The sequence below is a fragment of the Anomaloglossus baeobatrachus genome, chromosome 11, assembly GCF_048569485.1.
Source record: "Anomaloglossus baeobatrachus isolate aAnoBae1 chromosome 11, aAnoBae1.hap1, whole genome shotgun sequence".
Lineage (NCBI taxonomy): Eukaryota > Metazoa > Chordata > Amphibia > Anura > Aromobatidae > Anomaloglossus > Anomaloglossus baeobatrachus.
This window is the reverse complement of record NC_134363.1, coordinates 174,202,473-174,230,290: the sequence shown is the minus strand read 5'-3', so window position 1 is coordinate 174,230,290 and position 27,818 is coordinate 174,202,473. Positions and strand designations below refer to the sequence as shown.

The following is a 27,818-nucleotide window of genomic DNA, read 5'->3' as shown; positions in this document are numbered from 1 at the left end:
GAAATGCCTGATTTTAACAGAGGTTCCACCCAATCATCTCAGAAAGCCTTCGATAGAAAAAATGCAACAGTTGCACACGTGGGTGGTCATCTCTCCATCCGGTGAAGCAACACAGAGTTCGGTTTTTGGGACCGGTGGGGGGATCTAGCAGTAGATCGGGACCGGTGGGGGATCTAGCAGTAGATCGTCCCCCCGGCAAGTTTTATTCTGTGGATGGGTAAGGTAATATTCCTTTAACAATATCTTCTGCACATAATATATGCCTATCCAAAAAAAAAAAAAAAACAAAAAAAATCAAATTTAGGAAACCATAAATCAAGGACAACTAACTGTTTCGGCATTGAGCTTTGATTTGTTTTTCCCGTTTACTCCACTTTTAATTAAACTGAATTAACCCTACTCGAAAGTCAATTCTCCACTAGATGTTTGCTCCATAAACAAGCCGGGTCTTATCTGTGTGCATCTCTCGTTCACTTGTGAGCGGCACGTCATGCATTAAATGCTATTTCATAGATGGCTGTGTGAGAATCTTTTGTGCGGCGCTTCGTCGGCTGCATGTTTATTGGCCTTTTTTTTTTTTTTTGAATTCCAGAAATGTATTGCGAAAAGATTAAGCTCATTGTGAGGAGCTCCGATAACAAATACCAAACAAAATGTATTAAAACAGAATAATAATAAAAAAAAAATAATCCCGCGGAGCAGAGGTCGATGTGACAGCCTCACATGACAAATGCCACATTATTCACATTACTTGCAAATCCTAATACGCTATTTTAGAAGAACATTGAGTTTCTCCCCAGTTCAACGGCAGCAAAAACAAACGCCGATGATTTGTAATATTCCGGTGACACAATGGTAAATACGTGAGCGGGTGGGAGAGAGGATTTTAGCAGGAGTATATGGGGCACGTCGCTTTACCGAAACGTCCAATGCAGACAACCGGCTATTCTCTATAGACTAAACCAATATGTCCTCCATAATTGCGGCATTATTTCAACCCTGCAATCTGCCCACTAATGACAGAGAGATCTGTGCCAGCGTTACGACATTGCCAGCGACACAATCTCATGTGCATCATTATCAGTCCTCTCGTTTCCACGCTCTATCATTGCTCAATAAACGGAACCACGTACCAGACTATATATTTGTAATAAGATTAGGATTTCCATAATCGGAACAACTGCGTTACTGCACCATAGAAAAATTCGATTTCACCATTTCAAGTAGGCCGAATAAACCTCATTTGTTACAGGGACTAATACGTAGACAACAGTCTTCTCTACATACACCAATCAGCCATCATATGAAAGCACCGGCTGATATTGTGGGCTACGTAGCTGCTCCGTGTGTCTCCTCTCTGTCACAGCTACCAGTAACGTTTTCAGTAATTTGTACTAGGGCAGCTCTTAAGTGAGAATGGCCAGACGACCTACTTTTTCACTCCGTAAATTAGCCTTGGTCATCTGTGATTCTTTCTCTGCTTTACAAACTGTTCTTTATATCTACTAAAAGTGGCCTAACTGCATCAGGAACACCCCATAATAAATGCTGTGAACTGGAAACACCCTAAAAGACTTGCGGTATACCAGTAACACCCAAAAGACTTGCAGTGTGCCAAAGACACCTCACCAGACCTGTTGTGAACCAGAGACATCCAACCAGACCTGCCGTGTACCGGAGACACACCACCAGAACAGTTGTGTGCCGGAGACATCACACCAGACCTGCTGTGTACTGGAGACACCTCACCAGACCTGCCATGTAATGGAGACACTCAACATCTGCCATGCGACGGAGAAAACCCACAAGATCTGCCATGTACCGGAGACACCACACCAGACCTGTCGTGTATTGGAGACACCCCACCAGACCGGCCAAGTAATGGGGACACTCAACAACATCTGCCATGCAACGGAGACAACCCACAAGATCTGCCGTGTAATGGAGACAACCCATAAGATCTGCCATGTAATGGAGACAGTCTTCAACATCTGCCATGTAATGGAGACAACCCACAAGATCTGCCGTGTAATGGAGACACCCCATAAGATCTGCCATGTAATGGAGACAGTCTTCAACATCTGCCATGTAATGGAGACAACCCACAAGATCTGCCGTGTAATGGAGACACCCCATAAGATCTGCCATGTAATGGAGACAGTCTTCAACATCTGCCATGTAACAGAGACACTCTACAAGATCTGCCATGTAACGGATACTCTCCACAACATCTGCCATGTAATGGAGACACCCCACGAGATCTGCCATATACCAGATAGACACCACCAGACCTGTCAAGTAACAGAGACACCCCAGAAGATCTGCAAGTACATAAAAAAAAGATACATCCAATAGGTGGGAACAGGTGCCAGCTGAAGACAACTCCAAAAACAACAAGACTTGCCAATGCAAGTCTATGGGTGTGAGAAAAAAAAACAAACAAAAACTGCGTCACACAGACCAGCCATATGCCGTCCGATTTTTATGGATCCATCACTATTCTGTAGCATAGAACACAGTAAATTATTAGAGAATAGCAGCTGCCGAGGAAAAAAAAAAAAATGCATTGCATACAAATACTAGGCGAAAATAAAAAAAATTGAACACCCATTTACATAATTTATGGAATGACATACGCATGACACTTGTCTGGATGAAATTGGACCATTTTTTATATGCTAGTGTAAATGAACCCTTATGTCACCTAGCTCATAGTCATCCTTTAATTCTTACCATGACCTACTAATTGAGGCAATGATTCTGTAAATTTCACAAGCAAATGTTTGTCTTACCTGCCTATTGTAGTAATCCATTGATCGACACCTCTGGTGTGGAGTATTATCTACCTCAAACCAAAAGGATTAGTGCCAAAATCAAACTTCCTTCTTGGTAGACTCCTTTCAATGTAAGACTGTACGTTCCACATGAATTGATAGGTTTGGCCAGCTTTGCTCTAAAGCAGGAGTCCCCAACCAGTAGCTCGATAGACACATGTGGCTCGAGGGTCCATGAGGTGTGGCTCGTGCCGGTCTACAAGCTTCGTGCATTAAGCACCAGGTTTATTATCAAGAGTAGCTCTCCAGATGGTGACTTTTGTGAGGAACCGCTTGATCTTAGTATATTGCCTCAGTGTGACTTCTGCAGAAAAGCTTTGGCTGTCATTATACTGTGGTTTGCAACCCTCTTTCAGACCTAAACGTGGCTCTCAAGGTCAGAAAGGTTGGGGACCACTGCTCTAAAGTATATGAGCAACCTTATAGCCTTCATGCATATGGCCTTATTTTAGATACGAACAAGCTCAGAGTTGTATATAGCCAGTAGACACCATTCTATAAAGGTCCAGGAGGTCATACATAACCAGGCCAATCGTATGCCTCCGATATCATGGAGTAAGAAGTTTTTATGGAATCTGAGAAAAATTGTCCAAAATTCATTCTCTCCCCCAAATGGAGGAATCAAACTGCAGCACCACAAAAAGTACCTACAGTTATGTAGTAAAGCTGGTCATAAACATATTTCTGTCTGCTCAAAAATGTTTTGTCCACTCTCCCATGTCCAGGAGCACTTGTTCAGCCGAGCACCCATGAGAAAGCGGCCATGTGGCATGCCGGCCGACAGCTTATCTGTGGGAAAACAATGGGGTCGGCAGTCTGAGATCAGACATGACCAATCAACATCTCCTCCAACCAGTCAGTCGGTGCCCTCACGCACATTAGACTGTTGACCAAACCTGTTGATATCGGGCAGGTTGGGTTGACACTAGTCTAATGTGTGTGGGGCCAAGTAGGCTTCGAGCACCTCTCTGTTTTATGCTTGAATTCTAGCTGGCCATCGGGGCAGTATGGTGACTTGGATTGTGGTTAGTAGGGTTGACTTGTAGCCTTGGAGAAGAAACGGAAAATCCATATAAATATAAGTCTAATGCAATTGTGGTGGGGAATTTGAAAAATGTAAAACAGCTAGGTGCTGAACATCTGTCTGGAGGGTAGACCCTTGTTATGGAGCCCTGCCTTCATGGTGTGAATTACGTAATCACTTAGATTTATGGACCAAATTAGAAACTATACTGCTCCCTCAATTAGTAGCGAGAAATGAGCAGTAGTTGCTTAGACTGCAAATTGTACAATGTAGAACGCAAAATAAAACCGTAAGGATCCACTTACAGAAGAAAATAGGTTTCCGTTAAGTTTATGGCTCCAACCACTAAGAAAGGCCCTTTTCTCATACGAATGATGTGGTGTAATGTTTTACTACAATAATGTGGCCTTTAGTTTGACATGTAAGTATAATTATAGATCAAACTAATGCAGCTCTAGCAATTTAGGAAAATTAGGACACTTCAGGACACTCTTCGGTGTTGGAAGAATGGTGGTGGAGAGCAGGAGACCCAACAGGTTCTTCAGAACTGTAAACCAGAAACAACGAGGCATATATACAGGTATGGATGAAGTGATCCATCTAGAGTGCATAGCGGATGTGCACGGAGACTCGTTGGCTTTTTACTATACAGCCGTAGGCCCTTCTTGTACTGCAGTATGATGCCTTTATTCAGCAACGGATTGGGAAGATGATCGTATTTTGTCCGTGAATCGATACTTCTAAGGCTGGTTTCACACATCCGGCTTTTTGCCGGTTTGCCAGTTTCGGCGCACGCCAGCACTGTGTATATAGTACAATGGCAGCGCGACTAGCGCTGGTCACATGCTGTCATGTGACCCAGAAGTTGCGGCGCTGCCATTGTACTGTATACACTGTACTAGCGTGTGCCGAATCCGGCAAATAAACGGATGTGTGAAACTAGCCTAAAGAAGAAAATAAGATCAACCTAGGGCAAATTTTTGGGATTCCATAAAATTGGAGGCATGATGATGATTTAGGAACAGTACGCCCCCATCTCTGAACAACCCGCAACTTGTACAGACGTTCATCTAGCCCACATATATTGGCGGAAAGTTGTCTGAAACGGGCAACTTCTGTGGAACGTCTTATATGTATGGGGGACTCCCAAGAAGGAAGGGTTGGACACGTTGCATTTTGGAGCTAATCCTTGTGGTTTTAGGGCGGAGAATACTCCACACCGGAGGCATGCGGCAGTGGCTTACTCCATTCTTTGTTTTTTTGAGTGTGCATGTGTTTTCATTGCAAAGTGAACATGTATATGGGATCGTCAAGAGGAATAAGCATTTATTCGACAGCTATAGAAGATATAACTTTTGTAATTTTACTGGCATACGTGATTTTACTGGAAAATGTAGTCCAATGGATTAAATTGCAAATTACTTATAAAAAACAAACAACTTTGCAATTTAGCACAATATTTTTAATGTAGGTTCTCATTGCCTAGGCTACCGACCACGGCTATGGGAATGGCCGGTTTCCTAGGAAAGGAGCACGAACTTGTCTGGATCCGGCCAGTCTCGGGTTCCCTGTGCTCCACTGAGGCAGAAGAGACAAAGCTGCCTCTGCTACCTGCACCGGAGATTGCACCCTTCAGACTAGCATTTCAACCATATCACCTGCTAGTCTGAAGTGTCCATCTTCAGGAGCGCACAGCCGCCTGGCCAGCCGGGAGGCAGAGGAGCAGCGTGCTCCTGAAGACAGACCATTAGACAACTTTCTTAAGTTCGGATGAATGAATTTCCCGTCTTGCACATGCATGTCTTAAAACAATCACTGAGACTCTGTTATTCCCTAATGCAGCTATTTGTGCCCCAGATTGTTAAACAGTATAAATATATTACTGATGTTAACACAACCCCCAGGATTGTAATAAAATGGCAAACTAATCCGTTTAATGGATAGTTTGCCTTCAGAATTTCCCTAATTATCTCTCACAGGAAACATATACTCATTAAAAAGCACATTCTAAAATCTTCCTGCTCCTGCGCCTTTTTTAAGAGTTATCATCACACAAAACTGATTTATCTCCGAGCTCCTAGAATGGGAAGCGATAAAGGACGTCGGGATAAACGGTGAAAATCGAGAACAGATAGACGAAAAAAAAAGGGGGAACAATGGAGGAAGCCAGCCCCAGCCCTAACCCTCCAGACTTACGGCAAGACTCCACACGTATGTATACACTATCGAGCTGGTGGAAGAAAGCCTGTACTCTTAGCATAGAAGACACCATTCATTTTACCGTAAAGGGTACTGGAAAACGGGGAAAAAATTCCAAGTGCGAAAAAAGTGTTTGTTTATCCCAAGTTTCTCTTTACGGTGTCCATTATATGAGAAAACTGACCTGACATTATGATTCCCCAGGTCATTAGGGGTACGTAGATACCAAACATGTACAGGTTTTGTTTTTATTTAACTGGTAAACAAAAATATTCAGAAATCTGTAAAATAAAATTTGAACAAAAATATAAAAATTATATATATATATATATATATATATATATCTATAACTATATCTATATCTCTCGCTCTATAAATGTATAGATAGATAAAATAATTATATATATATATATATATAATTATTTTATCTAATTATTTTATCTATCTATACATTTATAGAGAGAGATCTAGGTATAGATATAGTTATAGATATATATATATATTTTTTATATTTTTGTTCAAATTTTATTTTACAGATTTCTGAATATTTTTGTTTACCGGTTAAATAAAAAAAAAAACCTGTACATGTTTGGTAGATACAGAGATAGAGGGATAGATACAGAGATAGAGGGATATATATATATATATATATCCATCCCTCTATCTCTGTATCTATCCCTCTATCTATCTATCCCTCTATCTATCTATCCCTCTATCTATCTATCCCTCTATCTATCTATCTATCTATCTATCCCTCTATCTATCTATCTATCTATCCCTCTATCTATCTATCTATCCCTCTATCTATCTATCTATCTATCCCTCTATCCCTCTATCTATCTATCCATCCCTCTATCTATCCCTCTATCTATCCCTCTATCCATCCCTCTATCCATCCCTCTATCCATCCCTCTATCCATCCCTCTATCCATCCCTCTATCCATCCCTCTATCCATCCCTCTATCCATCCCTCTATCCATCCCTCTATCCATCCCTCTATCCATCCCTCTATCTATCCCTCTATCTATCCCTCTATCTATCTATCCCTCTATCTATCTATCCCTCTATCTATCTATCCCTCTATCTATCTATCCCTCTATCTATCTATCCCTCTATCTATCTATCCCTCTATCTATCTATCCCTCTATCTATCTATCCCTCTATCTATCTATCCCTCTATCTATCTATCCCTCTATCTATCTATCCCTCTATCTATCTATCCCTCTATCTATCTATCCCTCTATCTATCTATCTATCCCTCTATCTAAAAAGTTTTTTTTGTCAAAACTCTCCCACATCTGCAACATTCTCACATTTTGGGATCTGGGGCTCAGTGACTGCTTATTTTTTGTGTCCTGAGCTGATGTTTTTAGTGATATAATTTTTGGATAGATGTGATGCTTTCATCGCTTGTTATTGTATTTTATTGCAATGTTGCAGAGGCCACAAAAACACAGTTGTGGGTTTATGATTTTTTTTGTTACGCCGTTTACCGATCGCATTAATTTTTGTTTATATTTTGATAAATCGGAAGCAGTGATAGCAAATGTGCATTTTTTTATTTTTAATTATTTTATTTTTTATGGGGCAAAAATGGGTGATTTGAACCTTTTTTTCCTTCTAAAACGTCTTAAATTTTTTTAAATTTTTTTTTTTTAACTTTTTATTGTATTTATTAGTCCCCTTAGGGGACAACCTGAAGCTTCTATCATCTGATCGTTTGTGCTGTACAAAGCAGAGGATCATCATCAGCGCCTACCCTGCTCTGGGTGATCTCCTATGAATGTCGCTCGCAGCTGGCATTCACAGGAGGATCGTAATGACAGACACAGAGGCCATCAGCCGACGCCCGGCTGTCATCACAACTCATTGACGTCCTGCAATCACTTCACGGGGGCACTGATGGGAGCGGCGAATGTCGTGTGAGCCCGCATCAAAGGCAAGGACGTAACACATGATTTATATTTACATCATATGTCATGAAGGGGTTAAAGTGTACTTGTTGTTTCAGGTGACTTTTGAGAACAATCAGTCCTGTGTCTGTACTTTCTGGCTATTATATGACTTATATCCTGTATTTTTCACCAATTTCATCCTTTGCTGGCTCTATCTCTAATTTTCAGTTGTCTCTGAGCTGGTGGGTGGAGACTATCTGCTATGATGTCTCCCATACACAGCACACATGGAGACATGTGAGATTCCTGTTCTCCTGGTGCTTTGTAGCCGACGCTCAAAAAAGGTATCAGCAGCAGTATGGAGGACATTATACAGCAGTACTGAGCATTGTAGCTGTGAAATCAGCTCTGTGGTGAGATGAACACTTACTGGAAAGCAGCAGTATTACTCCCTGTATGTGTGTGCCTCTTTCTTTCTCACTCTGCTTTTCCCTTCCCATCTCCATAGACTTTAATAGGCAGCAGTAATGCTCGGTGAGCTGGATTCAGATATAATAGTAGAAGAAGGCCAAGGGCATTAGGGCTCATTCAGACATCCAATTTTCTCACATATGAGAAAAAATGGATTTGTTTTTTAGATTAGACTTTGATCAGAGTAATTCGAGTGTCACCAGTTTTTTTTTTCGTACGTGAAGGAAAAAAAATAAAATTGTGGTAGTCCATGAAAATCAGACTTAACTCAGCCGAGTGCGGTCCGATTTTCGGCACTTACCATAGACTTGTATTACCGATTTGGATCAAAATCGGACATGTCTCAGCGATTCTCTATAGACCACACGGTCCGCGAAAAATCACGGACACGAAGGGCCACACAGAGTAGCACAGGTATGAGTTACACCTATGAAAACCTCCGACAGCGCTCATCATCGAAAATCGGATGTGTGAATGAGGCCTAACAAAAAAGGGAATTCATTTCTTCGCAAAATGCGACTAATTGACCAATTAATGGACGTTGTAAGCTCAGAAAGGCTGGAGACTTCCTATGAATATATATATATATACACACACGATATAAAGAGGGAGAGGAGTCTTGAATGGGGACGTCAAGAAAGGAGACACTGGAGTTATTTATGGTGTAATACCCTAAACATACAGTGTGTCCACCCATATCCTGTCCACCGCCATTATCTTGAGAACGGCGGCAGCTATAGGCATAGAAGTGGTGTCTAGGTATAGTAAAGTAGCCATGCGCTACGCAATGAAACCACCTATAGCGCCACCTGGTGGAAAACAACGGCATTAGCATTTTTATCTCGAAAATGGAACGAGATAGAGAAAAAAAGGGAATTACAAAGTTGTAGGGCATCATCAATTCAATACGAATCGACACCTTGCATACAGAAATGCTATGATTAGAACATGTAAAACTCACAAGGCTGCGGACGTGAAGCGATACCTCATGGAGACCTTCCTACAAGTCATTGGGTATGGTGGCTGTGTGGAGTGGCCTCCGCTCACCTGACCTGACCCCATTGGACATCTTTCTGTGAGGTCACATCATACAGCTGGTGTATGCGACCCCTCCACCAACATTGCAGGACCTACGACGACGTATCACAGAATCTTGTGCAAACGTGTCCCCTACCATATTGCACAAAGTGCAGCGAGATACAGTATGCTGTGCAGAGTCCAGATGAGCATTGCAGCAAGATACAGTATGCTGTGCAGAGGCCAGATGAGCATTGCAGCAAGATACAGTATGCTGTGCAGAGTCCAGATGTGCATTGCAGCTGACGGGGGCCACTTTTAGCATCAAAGTTAAATGAGCGTCCTATGCGTGACCAGCATTCAATGTTTTGGGGGGGTCATGGGTTTCATATCATAGCATTTCTGTATGCAAGGTGTCAATTCGTATTGAATTGATGATGCCCTACAACTTTGTAATTCACTTTTTTTCTCTATCTCGTTCCATTTTCGAGATAAAAATGCTAACTCCGTTGTTTTCCACCAGGTGGCGCTATAGGTGGTTTCATTGCGTAGCGCATGGCTACTTTACTATACCTAGACACCACTTCTATTCCTATAGCTGCTGCCGTTCTCAAGTTAATGGCGGTGGACAGGATATGGGTGGATACACTATAATAAAGGAGCTAAGAAACAATAGAAGTGAGCACAATTGTGAAACTCAAGACGGAAGAGGCGAAAGGGGGGATCAAGCTAATTTATCCAGAGCATGAAGGAGAACTGGAGATTAAGATTGGTCACCACGATATGGGATTATAATTGGGATCACTACCAGTATAGAGGGCAATGGGAAGAAAGAGGACAGACGGACAGATGTTAAAGGGACGGTGCAAAGTGCATGAAGTGGAATTCGGAAAGGTGTAGGAATAAGACCAAGTCTTCACAGCAGGTTATAATGAAAAGCCGAGCAACGAGCTGACATGTAGGACAATGCAAAGGGCATAATGCCCAGCAGGACAATGTCGAGAAGATCACAGACGAAGAAGAACAGTGAAGGGAAGAGCGAAGAACAAAGGAGACCAGGTTAGTTAGGGGACAAAAGGAGAGACGGACGGCATCAAGTGCACAATGGAGAAGACGAAGAGCAGAATCTGCAAAGTGAGACATGAAGGAAAAGGCACATCAAGAGCAAGAACCAAACGGAGTAAAAAAAGACCAACGAACAATGTCACGAATCTTCAATGAGTATGGCCGGCCTAGAAGAATACTGTCCGGATCGCCCTGGAAGCTCTGTCTGGACAGATTAGTAGTCGTCCAACATGACCGGTACATGTACGCATGCGCCGAGCGTGCAGGTAACCTAACCAGAAACAAAGTACAATATGGTAAAGGCACAATGACAAACGAGGAAAAGAGGTAACACCGGGGTCAGGCATTTACCACCATGCAATGATATGGCCGTGCACAGCGTGCCACATACTATAATCATGCAGGAATACAAACCATGTCAGCCTGTAGTACTGTTAGAAAATACCGTACTTTAAAAGTCAAAGATTTTTGCATTCTTCAAGAAACAGCGCCACGGTGGTCTATAGGGGCTCATCGGCCACTGCAGCCTAAAGAACTAGAGCTCCAATGGCCGACACATCCGAAGAGGGGTGTAAACAGGACTTGGCACTCCAAACAGTAATACTGAAAGGGTGATATATAGCAATCCAATATAATACAAGCACAACGTTTCGGTCTTATAAAGCAGACCTTCATCAGACATACGGATTGCAGGTGATTGAAAAGTGGCCAAGCAGACAAGACTCATAACGGAGACGGTGTACCCACCATACACAGCTACGAGCCACTTCTCCGTTGGCTTGGTCCCTTCATTCACATGCAGTTCTGATGAAGGCTTGCTTTATTAGACCGAAACGTTACATTTTATTTTGGATTGCTGCAAAAAAAATTTCCCTTTCAGCTTTACTATTTCTTGCGCCAAATTCTTTCTACATCGGTCTACAAGTTGGTACTCTACACGATTCTTTGTGAATGCCACGCTTTCATATCAACCCAGGAAAATGACTATTTGCATAAGAAGATATTCGCTTCTCATGTCACACCATCACTAATTTTCGGAAGATATCGCACTCTACATAATAAGGTACTTATTTTGCACATTCTTAGAATTTGACCTCCAACGTCGAAGGTGGAGGCAGAGCACAGTGGTATGATAATAACATACATGAGCTGGGAGGACTTGGTAGGACCAATGCCCTCGGCGGCCCGTCTATAGTTATGTCTGCCACTGAAGCAGCAAAGGCAGGAACATATATGTTGCATTTGCATTCTTTCTACGGTGGTCTACGAGTTGATACTCTACATGATTCTTTGTCCAGTTGTGCGTTTTCATATTGTCATTACATCCCAGGAAGGCGACTGTTTGCATAAGGCGGCACTTTTTTTTCTCATTTCACATCACTAGTTTTCTAAAGATATCTGACTCAACGTAATAAGGCACCCATTTTGCACATTCTTAGACTATGACCTACAGCATCGAAGGTAGAGGCAGAGGAGCTCCAAGCACAATGGTATGATAATAACATACATATGCTGGGATCTTCTTGGGTATTTAAACAGGACTTGGCAGGCCCAATGCCCTCGGGGACCTATGTATAGGATTTGTGTCGTCTGCCTTTGAAGCAAGACAGGCAGGAACATACACAGTATCTTGCATTTGCATTCTTTCTACGTTGGTGTTCGAGTTGATACTCTACATGATTCTTTGTCCATGGTGCTCTTCCATATTATCATTACATCCCAGGAAGGCGACTGTTTGAATAACAAGCCATTTACTTTTTTTTCTTTCTCATTTCACATCATCACTAATTTTCGAAAGATATCTCATTCTACGTAATAAGGCACCCATTTTGCACATTCTTAGACTATGACCTCCAGCGTCGAAGGTAGAGGCAGAGCACAGTGGTATGATAATAACATACATGAGCTGGGAGCTGCTCGGGCATTTACACAGGACTTGACAGGCCCAATGTCCTTGGGGACCCAGGTATAGGATTTGTGTCTGTCGTTGAAGCAGCACAGGCAGGAACATATACAGTATGTTGCATTTGCATTCTTTCTACGTTGGTCTACGAGTTGATACTCTACATGATTCTTCGTCCATGGTGCGTTTCCATATTATCATTACATCCCAGGAAGGCGACTATTTGCATAAGAAGACAGTCATTATTTTTTTCTCATTTCACACCATCACGAATTTTCGAAAGATATCGCACTCTATGTAATAAGGTACTTATTTTGCACATTCTTAGAATTTGACCTACAGCATCGAAGGTAGAGGCAGAGCACAGTGGTATGATAATTACATACATGTGCTGGGATCTGCTTGGGTATTTAAACAGGACATAGCAGGCCCATGTATAGGGTTGTGTCTGCCGTTGAAGCAGCACAGGCAGGAACATACATGTTGCATTTGCATGCTTTCTACGAGTTGATACTCTATATAAATTCTTTGTCCATGGTGCGTTTCCATATTATCATTACATCCCAGGAAGGCGACTGTTTGCATAAGAACACATTCTCTATTGTTTTCTCATTTCACACCATCACGAATTTTCGGAAGATATCGCACTCTATGTAATGAGGTACTTATTTTGCACATTCTTAGAATTTGACCTACAGCATCGAAGGTAGAGGCAGAGCACAGTGATATGATAATAACATACATGTGCTGGGATCTGCTTGGGCATTTACACAGGACTTGGCAGGCCTAATGCCCTCGGGGGCCTACGTATAGGATTTATGTCTGCCGGTGAAGCAGCACAGGCAGGAACATATATGTTACATTTGCATTCTTTCTACGAGTTGATACTCTACATAATACTTTGTCCAGGGTGCATTTTCATATTATCATTACATTCTTAGAATTTGACCTACAGCAATTTAAACAGGACTTGGCAGGCCCATGTATAGGATTGTGTCTGCCGGTAAAGCAGCAGAGGCAGGAACATATATGTTGCATTTGCATTCTTTCTACGTTTGTGTTAGAGTTGGTACTCTACATGATTCTTTATCCAGGGTGCGTTCCCATATTATCATTACATCCCAGGAAGGCGACTGTTTGCATAAGAAGGCATTCACTTTTTTTTTTTCTCATTTCACATCACTAATTTTCAAAAGATATGTCACTCTACGTAATAAGGCACTCATTTTGCACATTCGTAGACTATGACCTCCAGTATCGAAGGTGGAGGCAGAGCACAGTGGTATGATAATTACATACATGTGCTGGGATCTGCTCGGGTATTTAAACAGGACTTGGCAGGCCCATGTATAGGATTTTTTCTGCCGTTCAAGCAGCACAGGTAGGAACATATATGTTGCATTTGCATTCTTTCTACGTTGGTCTACGAGTTGATACTCTACATAATACTTTGTCCATGGTACGTTCCCATATTATCATTACATCCCAGGAAGGCGACTATTTGCATAAGAAGGCATTCACTATTTTTTTTCTTATTTCACATCACTAATGTTTGAAATATATCTCACTCTATGTAATAAGGTACTTATTTTGCACATTCTTAGAATTTGACCTCCAGCGTCGAAGGTAGAGGCAGAGCACAGTGGTATGATAATTACATACATGAGCTGGGAGCTGCTCAGGCATTTACACAGGACTAAGGCTACTTTCACACATCCGGATTTTTGCTCTGCGGCACAATACGGCGTTCTGCAGAAAAACCGCAACCGGCTTTTGTAACGCCGGTTGCGGTTTTTTTTTGCATAGACTTACATTAGTGCCGTATTGTGCCGCAGGGGCTTGCGTTCGGTCCGGTTTTTACCGCATGCGGCAGATTTAGCCGATGCCGCGGCCGGATCGAACGTTCCCTGCAACGTTTTTTGCTCCGGCAAAAAACACCGCCTCACGCCGCATCCGGCCGCTGCGGCGCATTTTTCAATGCATACCTATGGAGGCCGGATGCGGCGCGATGCGGAAAAAAACGCATCCGCTCGCCGCATGCGGTTTTTTCCACTGCGCATGCTCAGTAGCATGCCGCAACCGGAAAAAAACGGGCGGGCCGCATGTAAAAACTTATGCAAAGGATGCGGTGTTTTCGCCGCATCCGTTGCATAGTTTTCACAGCCGGATTGAGCCGCAGTGCTCAATCCGGATGTGTGAAAGTAGCCTTAGCAGGCCCCTCGGGGCCCGTGTATAGGATTTGTGTCTGCCGGTAAAGCAGCACAAGCTGGAACATATATGTTGCATTTGCATGCTTTCTACGAGTTGATACTCTACATAATTCTTTATCCAGGGTGCGTTCCCATATTATCATTACATCCCAGGAAGGCGACTATTTGCATAAGAAGGCATTCACTATTTTTTTTTCTTATTTCACACCATCATGAATTTTCGGAAGATATCGCACTCTATGTAATGAGGTACTTATTTTGCACATTCTTAGAATTTGTCCTCCAGCGTCGAAGGTAGAGGCAGAGCACAGTGGTATGATAATAACATACATGTGCTGAGAGCTGCTCGGGCATTTACACAGGACTTGGCAGGCTCATGTATAGGATTTGTGTCTGCTGTTGAAGCAGCACAGGCAGGAACATATATGTTGCATTTGCATTCTTTCTACGTTGGTGTTTGAGTTGATACTCTACATGATTCTTTGTCCAGGGTGCGTTTCCATATTATCATTACATCCCAGGAAGGCGACTGTTTGCTTAAGAAGGCATTCACTTTTTATTTTCACTAATTTTCGAAAGATATCTCACTCTACGTAATAAGGCACCCATTTTGCACATTCTTAGGCTATGACCTCCAGCGTCGAAGGTAGAGGCAGAGCACAGTGGTATGATAATTACATACATGCGCTGGGATCTGCTTGGGTATTTAAACAGGACTTGGCAGGCCCAATGCCCTCGGGGGCCTACGTATAGGATTTATGTCTGCCGGTGAAGCAGCACAGGCAGGAACATACAGTATATGTTGCATTTGCAATAAATGCAGATTGCCATCCATCGTGAGCTCTAAAGTAATATACTGTGTTTATGATGTCGGCTATGGTAGGATCAGATAGAAGAGACATGATGAAAAGGGCACAGATATAGCTTTAAAAAAAAATAAAGGGGAATGCAAATGAGCACGTAAAGAGTTAACAAAAACCCCCCAAAGAGAAGAGGGAGTACAAGACTGAAAGTGGCGACAGTAGCCAAGACGAAAACAAGGAGAGCGAGAAGGAAGGAGGTCAGGCAATCGCAGCCTCGCGCATGTAAAGAATCCTGATTAAAGCCAACGCCGGCAAATAAACCAATAATAATAAATCCTCTGCAGCTTGGGAGGAGGAGTAATGCAAACTGTCAGCGAGTGGATCATTTATACAAGAGGAGTGCTGATAAATTCCTCCTGATTAAACCTCTCCGCAGACTCACTGGATCTGGAAATTAATGTATACAGACAGAATGTCACAACGTATATACGGGGAACGTGTCTCCGAACCTCAGACGTTATAATTAGATGAAGGTGCTGAGGATGCACAGCGCAATGCCCGACTGAACCAGGGGAGGAACGCGAAATAGACTACATGCGGATATATCCTCCAATATCAGAGGCCACATTACCTGCAATACTACAAAAGGGGACAACCCCCCCGAAGAAGCTCTGCACTGTGCCGTAACAATGCTACAAAAGGGGACAACCCCCCGAAGAAGCTCTGCACTGTGCCGTAACAATACTACAAAAGGGGACAACCCCCCGAAAAAGCGCTGCACTGTGCCGTAACAATGCTACAAAAGGGGACAACCCCCCCGAGGAAGCTCTGCATTGTGCCGTAACAATGCTACAACCGAGGAAGCGCTGCACTGTGCCGTAACAATGCTACAAAAGGGGACAACCCCCCGAAGAAGCTCTGCACTGTGCCGTAACAATACTACAAAAGGGGCCAACCCCCCGAAAAAGCGCTGCACTGTGCCGTAACAATGCTACAAAAGGGGACAAACCCCCGAAGAAGCTCTGCATTGTGCCGTAACAATGCTACAAAAGGGGACAAACCCCCCGAAGAAGCTCTGCACTGTGCCGTAACAATGCTACAAAAGGGGACAACCCCCCGAAGAAGCTCTGCACTATGCCGTAACAATGCTACAAAAGGGGACAACCCCCCGAAGAAGCTCTGCACTGTGCCGTAACAATACTACAAAAGGGGACAACCCCCGGAAAAAGCGCTGCACTGTGCCGTAACAATGCTACAAAAGGGGACAACCCCCCCGAGGAAGCTCTGCATTGTGCCGTAACAATGCTACAACCGAGGAAGCGCTGCACTGTGCCGTAACAATGCTACAAAAGGGGACAACCCCCCGAAGAAGCTCTGCACTGTGCCGTAACAATACTACAAAAGGGGCCAACCCCCCGAAAAAGCGCTGCACTGTGCCGTAACAATGCTACAAAAGGGGACAAACCCCCGAAGAAGCGCTGCATTGTGCCGTAACAATGCACAAAAGGGGACAAACCCCCCGAGGAAGCTCTGCACTGTGCCGTAACAATGCTACAAAAGGGGACAACCCCCCGAAGAAGCTCTGCACTGTGCCGTTACAATGCTACAAAAGGGGACAAACCCCCCGAGGAAGCTCTGCATTGTGCCGTAACAATGCTACAAAAGGGGACAACCCCCCCGAGGAAGCTCTGCACTGTGCCGTAACAATGCACAAAAGGGGACAAACCCCCCGAGGAAGCTCTGCATTGTGCCGTAACAATGCTACAAAAGGGGACAAATCCCCCCAGAGGAATCTCTGCATTATGCCGTAAAAATACTACAAAAGGGGACAAACCCCCCGAGGAAGCGCTGCGCTGTGCCGTAACAATGCTACAAAAGGGGACAAACTCCCCCAGAGGAAGCTCTGCATTGTGCCGTATCAATGCACAAAAGGGGACAAACCCCCCGAGGAAGCTCTGCATTGTGCCGTAACAATGCACAAAAGGGGACAAACCCCCCCGAGGAAGCTCTGCATTGTGCCGTAACAATGCTACAAAAGGGGACAAACTCCCCGAAGAAGCGCTGCACTGTGCCGTAACAATGCTACAAAAGGGGACAACCCCCCGAAGAAGCGCTGCACTGTGCCGTAACAATGCACAAAAGGGGACAAACCCCCCGAGGAAGCTCTGCATTGTGCCGTAACAATGCACAAAAGGGGACAACCCCCCGAAGAAGCGCTGCACTGTGCCGTAACAATGCACAAAAGGGGACAAACCCCCCGAGGAAGCGCTGCACTGTGCCGTAACAATGCACAAAAGGGGACAACCCCCCGAAGAAGCTCTGCATTGTGCCGTAACAATGCTACAAAGGGGGACAAACCCCCCGAGGAAGCTCTGCATTGTGCCGTAACAATACTACAAAAGGGGACAAATCCCCCCAGAGGAATCTCTGCATTGTGCCGTAACAATACTACAAAAGGGGACAAACCCCCCGAGGAAGCGCTGCGCTGTGCCGTAACAATGCTACAAAAGGGGACAACCCCCCCGAGGAAGCTCTGCACTGTGCCGTAACAATGCACAAAAGGGGACAAACCCCCCGAGGAAGCTCTGCATTGTGCCGTAACAATGCTACAAAAGGGGACAAACCCCCCGAAGAAGCTCTGCATTGTGCCGTAACAATGCCACAAAAGGGGACAAACCCCCCGAGGAATCTCTGCATTGTGCCGTAACAATACTACAAAAGGGGACAAACCCCCCGAGGAAGCGCTGCGCTGTGCCGTAACAATGCTACAAAAGGGGACAAACTCCCCCAGAGGAAGCGCTGCACTGTGCCGTAACAATGCACAAAAGGGGACAAACCCCCCGAAGAAGCTCTGCATTGTGCCGTAACAATGCTACAAAAGGGGACAAACCCCCCGAGGAAGCTCTGAATTGTGCCGTAACAATGCTACAAAAGGGGACAAACCCCCCGAAGAAGCTCTGCACTGTGCCGTAACAATGCTACAAAAGGGGACAACCCCCCGAAGAAGCGCTGCACTGTGCCGTAACAATGCACAAAAGGGGACAAACCCCCCGAGGAAGCTCTGCATTGTGCCGTAACAATGCTACAAAAGGGGACAACCCCCCGAAGAAGCGCTGCACTGTGCCGTAACAATGCACAAAAGGGGACAACCCCCCGAAGAAGCGCTGCACTGTGCCGTAACAATGCACAAAAGGGGACAACCCCCCGAAGAAGCTCTGCATTGTGCCGTAACAATGCACAAAAGGGGGACAAACCCCCCGAGGAAGCTCTGCATTGTGCCGTAACAATACTACAAAAGGGGACAAACTCCCCCAGAGGAAACTCTGCATTGTGCCGTAACAATACTACAAAAGGGGACAAACTCCCCCAGAGGAAGCTCTGCATTGTGCCGTAACAATGCACAAAAGGGGACAAACCCCCCGAGGAAGTTCTGCATTGTGCCACAAAACTGCTACAAAAGGGGACAAACCTCCCGAGGAATCTCTGCATTGTGCCGTAACAATACTACAAAAGGGGACAACTCTCCTAGGACGCTCTGTATTGTGCCGTAACAATGCAACAAAAGGGGACAAACACCCCGAGGAAGCGCTGCATTGTGCCGCTCCTGTGTTACTCATCTGGAATGTTTATTAGTAAATAGTCCATTACTCCGGTCTATCGCGGGTGTCCCTGAACAGAAGATGCTGATTGGACACACTCTCAACTGTTAACACCCAATTGTCAATTCATATTTTTCAGGAGGAATAATACAAGAAAGGTGCAATGAAAAATTGTAGAAAAATAAAAAATGCTCCTGAACTGGAATTTCATATAGAAATTATGTTTTTGCTAAAACAGATATGTCAGGGGGGGGTGCGAGATCCCCTTTAAATAGAATTGGGGCTGTGTTAGACTGATCTGAGCTCTCAATCATGTACTGGGTATACATATTTCAAACCTGAAAATTTCTATATAATCATCCCTTCCATTGCTTTCCGGAAAAAGGGGACAAGCGAAATCATCAGCAGTAGTGATGAGCGGGCACTACCATGCTCGGGTGCTTGTTACTCGAAACTAGCAGGTCGGATGCTCGGATGGGCGCGACTTGTGTTCACAGTATAATATACTGTACCGTATTTTTCTCTTTATAAGACGCACCGGATTATAAGACGCACCCCAAATTTAGATATAAAAAAAAAGGTAAAAAAATAAAAATGGGGTCCGTCTTATACTCCAGTGTTGTTTTACCGGAGGGTGGCAGCAGTGGTGGTGAAGCGGGGTCACAGGAGGCAGAGGTTGTGCTAGCGGCGGCGGGGTCCGTGGTGGCGGCAGGTCAGTAGTGGCGGCAGCAGCGGCGGCGGGTGAGTGGTGCAGCAGGCCGGTGTGGTGAGTATCCCAGCGTCCGCGGTCCCGGTTCAAATGATGGCGTCTGGAGCGGCGCATGCACAGATGCCGGAGCTCACATCCACGGGCTCCATCTGCACCCGCTCCCGGCACCATCATTTGAAACTGAGACCGCGGACACACTGGGAAACCTGCTGCACAGCCGCCCGCACACACAGAGAGGCAGCCGGCACCGACAGGCACATAGCTGCCGCCCTCACGCAGGCACCCGGCTGCCGCCCGCACGCAGGCACATGCACCTGACTGCCGCCCGCACAGGCTCCCGACTGCCGCCCGCACAGGCACCCGACTGCCGCCCGCATGCAGCCACAGGCACCCTGCAGCCCGATCGCCGCACAGACAGGACCCCCAGGTAAAGTTATATTCGGATTTTAAGACACACCCCTCATTTTCCTCCCACATTTTTGGGAGGAAAACTGCCTCTTATAATCCGAAAAATACGGTAAGTCGATGGGAAACCCTCGCATGTTTTCAGAAGATCTACCGGAAAAATGCTCTAGTTTCCTATTAACTTGGGTAACTCGGGTACACGAGCCCGGCACGTCCAAGCATCCGACCTGCTTGTTTCGAGTAACAAGCACCCGAGCATGGTAGTGCCCGCTCATCACTAGTTACCAGTACTGAGCACCTGAGCATGGTAGTGCCCGCTCATCACTAGTTACCAGTACTGAGCACCCGAGCATGGTAGTGCCCACTCATCACTAGTTACCAGTACTGAGCACCCGAGCATGGTAGTGCCCGCTCATCACTAGTTACTAGTACTGAGCACCTGAGCATGGTAGTGCCCGCTCATCACTAGTTACCAGTACTGAGCACCTGAGCATGGTAGTGATCGCTCATCACTAGTTACTAGTACTGAGCACCTGAGCATGGTAGTGCCCACTCATCACTAGTTACGAGTACTGAGCACCCGAGCATGGTAGTGCCCGCTCATCACTAGTTACCAGTACTGAGCACCTGAGCATGGTAGTGCCCGCTCATCACTAGTTACCAGTACAGAGCACCCGAGCATGGTAGTGCCCGCTCATCACTAGTTACCAGTACTGAGCACCTGAGCATGGTAGTGCCCGCTCATCACTAGTTACCAGTACTGAGCACCCGAGCATGGTAGTGCCCGCTCATCACTAGTTACCAGTACTGAGCACCCGAGCATGGTAGTGCCCGCTCATCACTAGTTACGAGTACTGAGCACCCGAGCATGGTAGTGCCCGCTCATCACTAGTTACGAGTACTGAGCACCCGAGCATGGTAGTGCCCGCTCATCACTAGTTACCAGTACTGAGCACCCGAGCATGGTAGTGCCCGCTCATCACTAGTTACCAGTACTGAGCACCCGAGCATGGTAGTGCCCGCTCATCACTAGTTACCAGTACTGAGCACCCGAGCATGGTAGTGCCCGCTCATCACTAGTTACCAGTACTGAGCACCCGAGCATGGTAGTGCCCGCTCATCACTAGTTACCAGTACTGAGCACCTGAGCATGGTAGTGCCCGCTCATCACTAGTTACCAGTACTGAGCACCCGAGCATGGTAGTGCCCACTCATCACTAGTTACCAGTACTGAGCACCCGAGCATGGTAGTGCCCGCTCATCACTAGTTACTAGTACTGAGCACCTGAGCATGGTAGTGCCCGCTCATCACTAGTTACCAGTACTGAGCACCTGAGCATGGTAGTGATCGCTCATCACTAGTTACTAGTACTGAGCACCTGAGCATGGTAGTGCCCGCTCATCACTAGTTACCAGTACTGAGCACCTGAGCATGGTAGTGCCCGCTCATCACTAGTTACCAGTACTGAGCACCCGAGCATGGTAGTGCCCGCTCATCACTAGTTACCAGTACTGAGCACCCGAGCATGGTAGTGCCCGCTCATCACTAGTTACGAGTACTGAGCACCCGAGCATGGTAGTGCCCGCTCATCACTAGTTACGAGTACTGAGCACCCGAGCATGGTAGTGCCCGCTCATCACTAGTTACCAGTACTGAGCACCCGAGCATGGTAGTGCCCGCTCATCACTAGTTACCAGTACTGAGCACCCGAGCATGGTAGTGCCCGCTCATCACTAGTTACCAGTACTGAGCACCCGAGCATGGTAGTGCCCGCTCATCACTAGTTACCAGTACTGAGCACCCGAGCATGGTAGTGCCCGCTCATCACTAGTTACCAGTACTGAGCACCCGAGCATGGTAGTGCCCGCTCATCACTAGTTACCAGTACTGAGCACCCGAGCATGGTAGTGCCCGCTCATCACTAGTTACCAGTACTGAGCACCCGAGCATGGTAGTGCCCGCTCATCACTAGTTACCAGTACTGAGCACCCGAGCATGGTAGTGCCCGCTCATCACTAGTTACCAGTACTGAGCACCTGAGCATGGTAGTGCCCGCTCATCACTAGTTACCAGTACTGAGCACCTGAGCATGGTAGTGCCCGCTCATCACTAGTTACCAGTACTGAGCACCTGAGCATGGTAGTGCCCGCTCATCACTAGTTACCAGTACTGAGCACCTGAGCATGGTAGTGCCCGCTCATCACTAGTTACTAGTACTGAGCACCTGAGCATGGTAGTGCCCGCTCATCACTAGTTACCAGTACAGAGCACCCGAGCATGGTAGTGCCCGCTCATCACTAGTTACTAGTACTGAGCACCCGAGCATGGTAGTCCCCGCTCATCACTAGTTACTAGTACTGAGCACCCGAGCATGGTAGTGCCCGCTCATCACTAGTTACCAGTACTGAGCACCTGAGCATGGTAGTGCCCGCTCATCACTAGTTACCAGTACTGAGCACCCGAGCATGGTAGTGCCCACTCATCACTAGTTACCAGTACTGAGCACCCGAGCATGGTAGTGCCCGCTCATCACTAGTTACTAGTACTGAGCACCTGAGCATGGTAGTGCCCGCTCATCACTAGTTACCAGTACTGAGCACCTGAGCATGGTAGTGATCGCTCATCACTAGTTACTAGTACTGAGCACCTGAGCATGGTAGTGCCCGCTCATCACTAGTTACCAGTACTGAGCACCTGAGCATGGTAGTGCCCGCTCATCACTAGTTACCAGTACTGAGCACCTGAGCATGGTAGTGCCCGCTCATCACTAGTTACCAGTACTGAGCACCCGAGCATGGTAGTGCCCGCTCATCACTAGTTACGAGTACTGAGCACCCGAGCATGGTAGTGCCCGCTCATCACTAGTTACGAGTACTGAGCACCCGAGCATGGTAGTGCCCGCTCATCACTAGTTACCAGTACTGAGCACCCGAGCATGGTAGTGCCCGCTCATCACTAGTTACCAGTACTGAGCACCCGAGCATGGTAGTGCCCGCTCATCACTAGTTACCAGTACTGAGCACCCGAGCATGGTAGTGCCCGCTCATCACTAGTTACCAGTACTGAGCACCCGAGCATGGTAGTGCCCGCTCATCACTAGTTACCAGTACTGAGCACCCGAGCATGGTAGTGCCCGCTCATCACTAGTTACCAGTACTGAGCACCCGAGCATGGTAGTGCCCGCTCATCACTAGTTACCAGTACTGAGCACCCGAGCATGGTAGTGCCCGCTCATCACTAGTTACCAGTACTGAGCACCCGAGCATGGTAGTGCCCGCTCATCACTAGTTACCAGTACTGAGCACCTGAGCATGGTAGTGCCCGCTCATCACTAGTTACCAGTACTGAGCACCTGAGCATGGTAGTGCCCGCTCATCACTAGTTACCAGTACTGAGCACCTGAGCATGGTAGTGCCCGCTCATCACTAGTTACCAGTACTGAGCACCTGAGCATGGTAGTGCCCGCTCATCACTAGTTACTAGTACTGAGCACCTGAGCATGGTAGTGCCCGCTCATCACTAGTTACCAGTACAGAGCACCCGAGCATGGTAGTGCCCGCTCATCACTAGTTACTAGTACTGAGCACCCGAGCATGGTAGTCCCCGCTCATCACTAGTTACTAGTACTGAGCACCCGAGCATGGTAGTGCCCGCTCATCACTAGTTACCAGTACTGAGCACCCGAGCATGGTAGTGCCCGCTCATCCCTAGTTACCAGTACTGAACACCCGAGCATGGTAGTGCCCGCTCATCACTAGTTACCAGTACTGAGCACCTGAGCATGGTAGTGCCCGCTCATCACTAGTTACGAGTACTGAGCACCCGAGCATGGTAGAGCTCGCTCATCACTAGTTACCAGTACTGAGCACCGGAGCATGGTAGTGCCCGCTCATCACTAGTTACCAGTACTGAGCACCCGAGCATGGTAGTGCCCGCTCATCACTAGTTACCAGTACTGAGCACCCAAGCATGGTAGAGCCCGCTCATCACTAGTTACCAGTACTGAGCACTAGAGCATGATAGTGCCTGCTCATCACTAGTTACCAGTACTGAGCACCCGAGCATGGTAGTGCCCGCTCATCACTAGTTACGAGTACTAAGCACCCGAGCATGGTAGTGCCCACTCATCACTAGTTACCAGTACTGAGCACCTGAGCATGGTAGTGCCCGCTCATCACTAGTTACCAGTACTGAGCACCTGAGCATGGTAGTGCCCGCTCATCACTAGTTACGAGTACTGAGCACCCAAGCATGGTAGAGCCCGCTCATCACTAGTTACCAGTACTGAGCACTAGAGCATGATAGTGCCTGCTCATCACTAGTTACCAGTACTGAGCACCCGAGCATGGTAGTGCCCGCTCATCACTAGTTACGAGTACTAAGCACCCGAGCATGGTAGTGCCCGCTCATCACTAGTTACCAGTACTGAGCACCTGAGCATGGTAGTGCCCGCTCATCACTAGTTACCAGTACTGAGCACCCGAGCATGGTAGTGCCCGCTCATCACTAGTTACCAGTACTGAGCACCCGAGCATGGTAGTGCCTGCTCATCACTAGTTACGAGTACTGAGCAGCTGAGCATGGTAGTGCCCGCTCATCACTAGTTACGAGTACTAAGCACCCGAGCATGGTAGTGCCCCGCTCATCACTAGTTACCAGTACTGAGCACCTGAGCATGGTAGTGCCCGCTCATCACTAGTTACCAGTACTGAGCACCCGAGCATGGTAGTGCCCGCTCATCACTAGTTACCAGTACTGAGCACCCGAGCATGGTAGTGCCTGCTCATCACTAGTTACGAGTACTGAGCACCCGAGCATGGTAGTGCCCGCTCATCACTAGTTACGAGTACTAAGCACCCGAGCATGGTAGTGCCCCGCTCATCACTAGTTACCAGTACTGAGCACCCGAGCATGGTAGTGCCTGCTCATCACTAGTTATGAGTACTAAGCACCCGAGCATGGTAGTGCCCGCTCATCACTAGTTACCAGTACTGAGCACCCGAGCATGGTAGTGTCCGCTCATCACTAGTTACCAGTACAGAGCACCCGAGCATGGTAGTGCCCGCTCATCACTAGTTACCAGTACTGAGCACCCGAGCATGGTAGTGCCCGCTCATCACTAGTTACAAGTACTGAGCACCCGAGCATGGTAGTGTTTGCTCATCACTAGTTACCAGTACTGAGCACCCGAGCATGGTAGTGCCCGCTCATCACTAGTTACCAGTACTGAGCACCTGAGCATGGTAGTGCTCGCTCATCACTAGTTACCAGTACTGAGCACCTGAGCATGGTAGTGCCTGCTCATCACTAGTTACGAGTACTGAGCACCCGAGCATGGTAGTGCCCGCTCATCACTAGTTACCAGTACTGAGCACTAGAGCATGATAGTGCCTGCTCATCACTAGTTACGAGTACTAAGCACCCGAGCATGGTAGTGCCCGCTCATCACTAGTTACCAGTACTGAGCACCCGAGCATGGTAGTGCCCGCTCATCACTAGTTACCAGTACTGAGCACCCGAGCATGGTAGTGCCCGCTCATCACTAGTTACGAGTACTGAGCACCTGAGCATGGTAGTGCCCGCTCATCACTAGTTACGAGTACTGAGCACCTGAGCATGGTAGTGCCCACTCATCACTAGTTACCAGTACAGAGCACCCAAGCATGGTAGTGCCCACTCATCCCTAGTTACCAGTACAGAGCACCCGAGCATGGTAGTGCCCGCTCATCACTAGTTACCAGTACTGAGCACCCGAGCATGGTAGTGCCCGCTCATCCCTAGTTACCAGTACAGAGCACCCGAGCATGGTAGTGCCCACTCATCCCTAGTTACCAGTACTGAGCACCCGAGCATGGTAGTGTCCGCTCATCACTAGTTACCAGTACTGAGCACCCGACCATAGTAGTGCCCGCTCATCACTAATTAGTACACTTTTCTATTCAGTAAACATAATACAGTAATCCTTACTGTCCTTGCAATGTGCAGATTCACAAGTCTCTACACACAGTGACTGCAGACTTGTGGATTTTGATCGGAACACCCCTTTAAGGTGCCCATACATCTTGGCTATCTCATTGTCAGGGTTCAAACTACTTGACGTTTCTCTCCTCCGTCATCATCTGTCGGGGCAGAGTCAGGAGGCCGTAGACACTGCATAGTTAGCCAATCCTACCCAAAAAAATGGGCAGGGTACAGACAACTTTCATCTAATGGTAATGGGGATCAATTGTACCAATGCATTAAATGCAGAACGCTGAGTGATCATACACTTATAGGGGTTCTCTGGTGAAAAGAAGATATCAACGATCCACAGGATAGATGATAACTTGCTGATCGGTGGAAGTCTTGACCGCGGAAACACACACCGATCGGCAAAACTGGTATTATTTTATCCATGATGGGAGACTTATTTCCATTACAATGGGGTGGAGGTACAAAGCCGAACTCCGCTGCCAGCAGCCCCTCAGGAAATGAATTGGAGTGGTGGTCGAGCACATCTACTACCTCGTTCTGCCAATCGGCTCCTAGTGGTTGGACCCCTACCTATCCTGTGGATAGGGGACAGCTTAATATCTCTGGACAATCCCTTTTAAGCTGTTGGTCGAATGCTCATTTATCAGTCAGCTATTCCACTCGAATCACTCGGCCGATCGTATATGTTTATTCACTAGAGAAAGATTGGGCATACTGATATTTAACATGCCCAATCCTCCTCTTCTCCCAACATATGGTAGATTTTAATACACATTAGATTGCTGGCTTACTCCCTAAAAATATATGGGATTAATGTGTATTGATATCCAAAACGCCCCGCTCCAGCATTGGTCTAAACAAGATTCCATTACGCTCCTCCGTTGGCACCCTCATCCGGCAGGTCAAGACATTGGATACCCAAAAAAAACCCCACACACTAGATGTATTTTATCTTGCAACTTGTGCAGGAGTATTAAGGACTCAGCGTTTCACCTTGCCCATTGCAGATCCCACCAGCTGCATTAACCATTAGTGCCGTCATGCATTTCATGCACAGGTCTCAGGAAAGGACCAGAATGTAGACAAGACAAACCAAACAGAGCAACAAGCCAGGCCCGACTATGTAAAGAGAGCTACTATCGGAGCAAAGACTACCGGGCCACAGAGGCCACCACTGGACGTAAAGGACCGTAGGTAGGTGGTTAAGGTCAGTCCTTGGCTGATAAGTGATGGATCTCCATCCTCGTCACTCCCAACCCCTCTATGGATACATCGTATACCCCTTTACGTTACAGGCATGGCTTGTTGGCATCTGGAAATAGAGAACAGAAAGCTGATACCAACCGTGAACCGCGGGCTCTGTCGTTGCACTTGCGTCTACACACGGGAAGAGGAGGAGGAAGGAGGGAAACGGAAGGAACAGCATGCAAAAAAAGGGGAAAAAATGGGACAAAATAAAGGGAACAGATAATACACAAGCAGTAATGAATCTCACACAGCATTGAAATTGTAAGACAAGGGAGAACGTAACAGTCATACACCAGAGAGACACCTCACACTTACCTCCAGTCCTGAAAGGAGCACAACCTTCTAGGACCAAAGGAACTACGGGCGGTGAGGGGCTAACAATGCAACTTTGGGGGAAAACGAGAGTTTTGTCCTCACTTTTTCAAATCCACACTAGGACATGATTAGCTACACAATGCTATG

At 46.6% G+C, this 27,818-nt stretch overlaps 1 protein-coding gene across 5 annotated transcripts in view; it reads right to left on the bottom strand.

Moving 5' to 3' along the window:
• CADM1 (cell adhesion molecule 1) overlaps window positions 1–27,818 on the bottom strand; it is a 312,527-nt gene that overhangs the window by 5,984 nt on the left and 278,725 nt on the right. For 3 of the 5 annotated variants that reach the window (XM_075328726.1, XM_075328729.1, XM_075328728.1), the window contains one exon: window positions 27,453–27,485. The exons of the other annotated variants lie outside the window; for them this stretch is intronic. In XM_075328726.1, coding sequence (XP_075184841.1) covers window positions 27,453–27,485 — 33 coding nt within the window. The remainder of the gene's footprint in view (window positions 1–27,452; window positions 27,486–27,818) is intronic. 5 annotated transcript variants of the gene reach the window in all.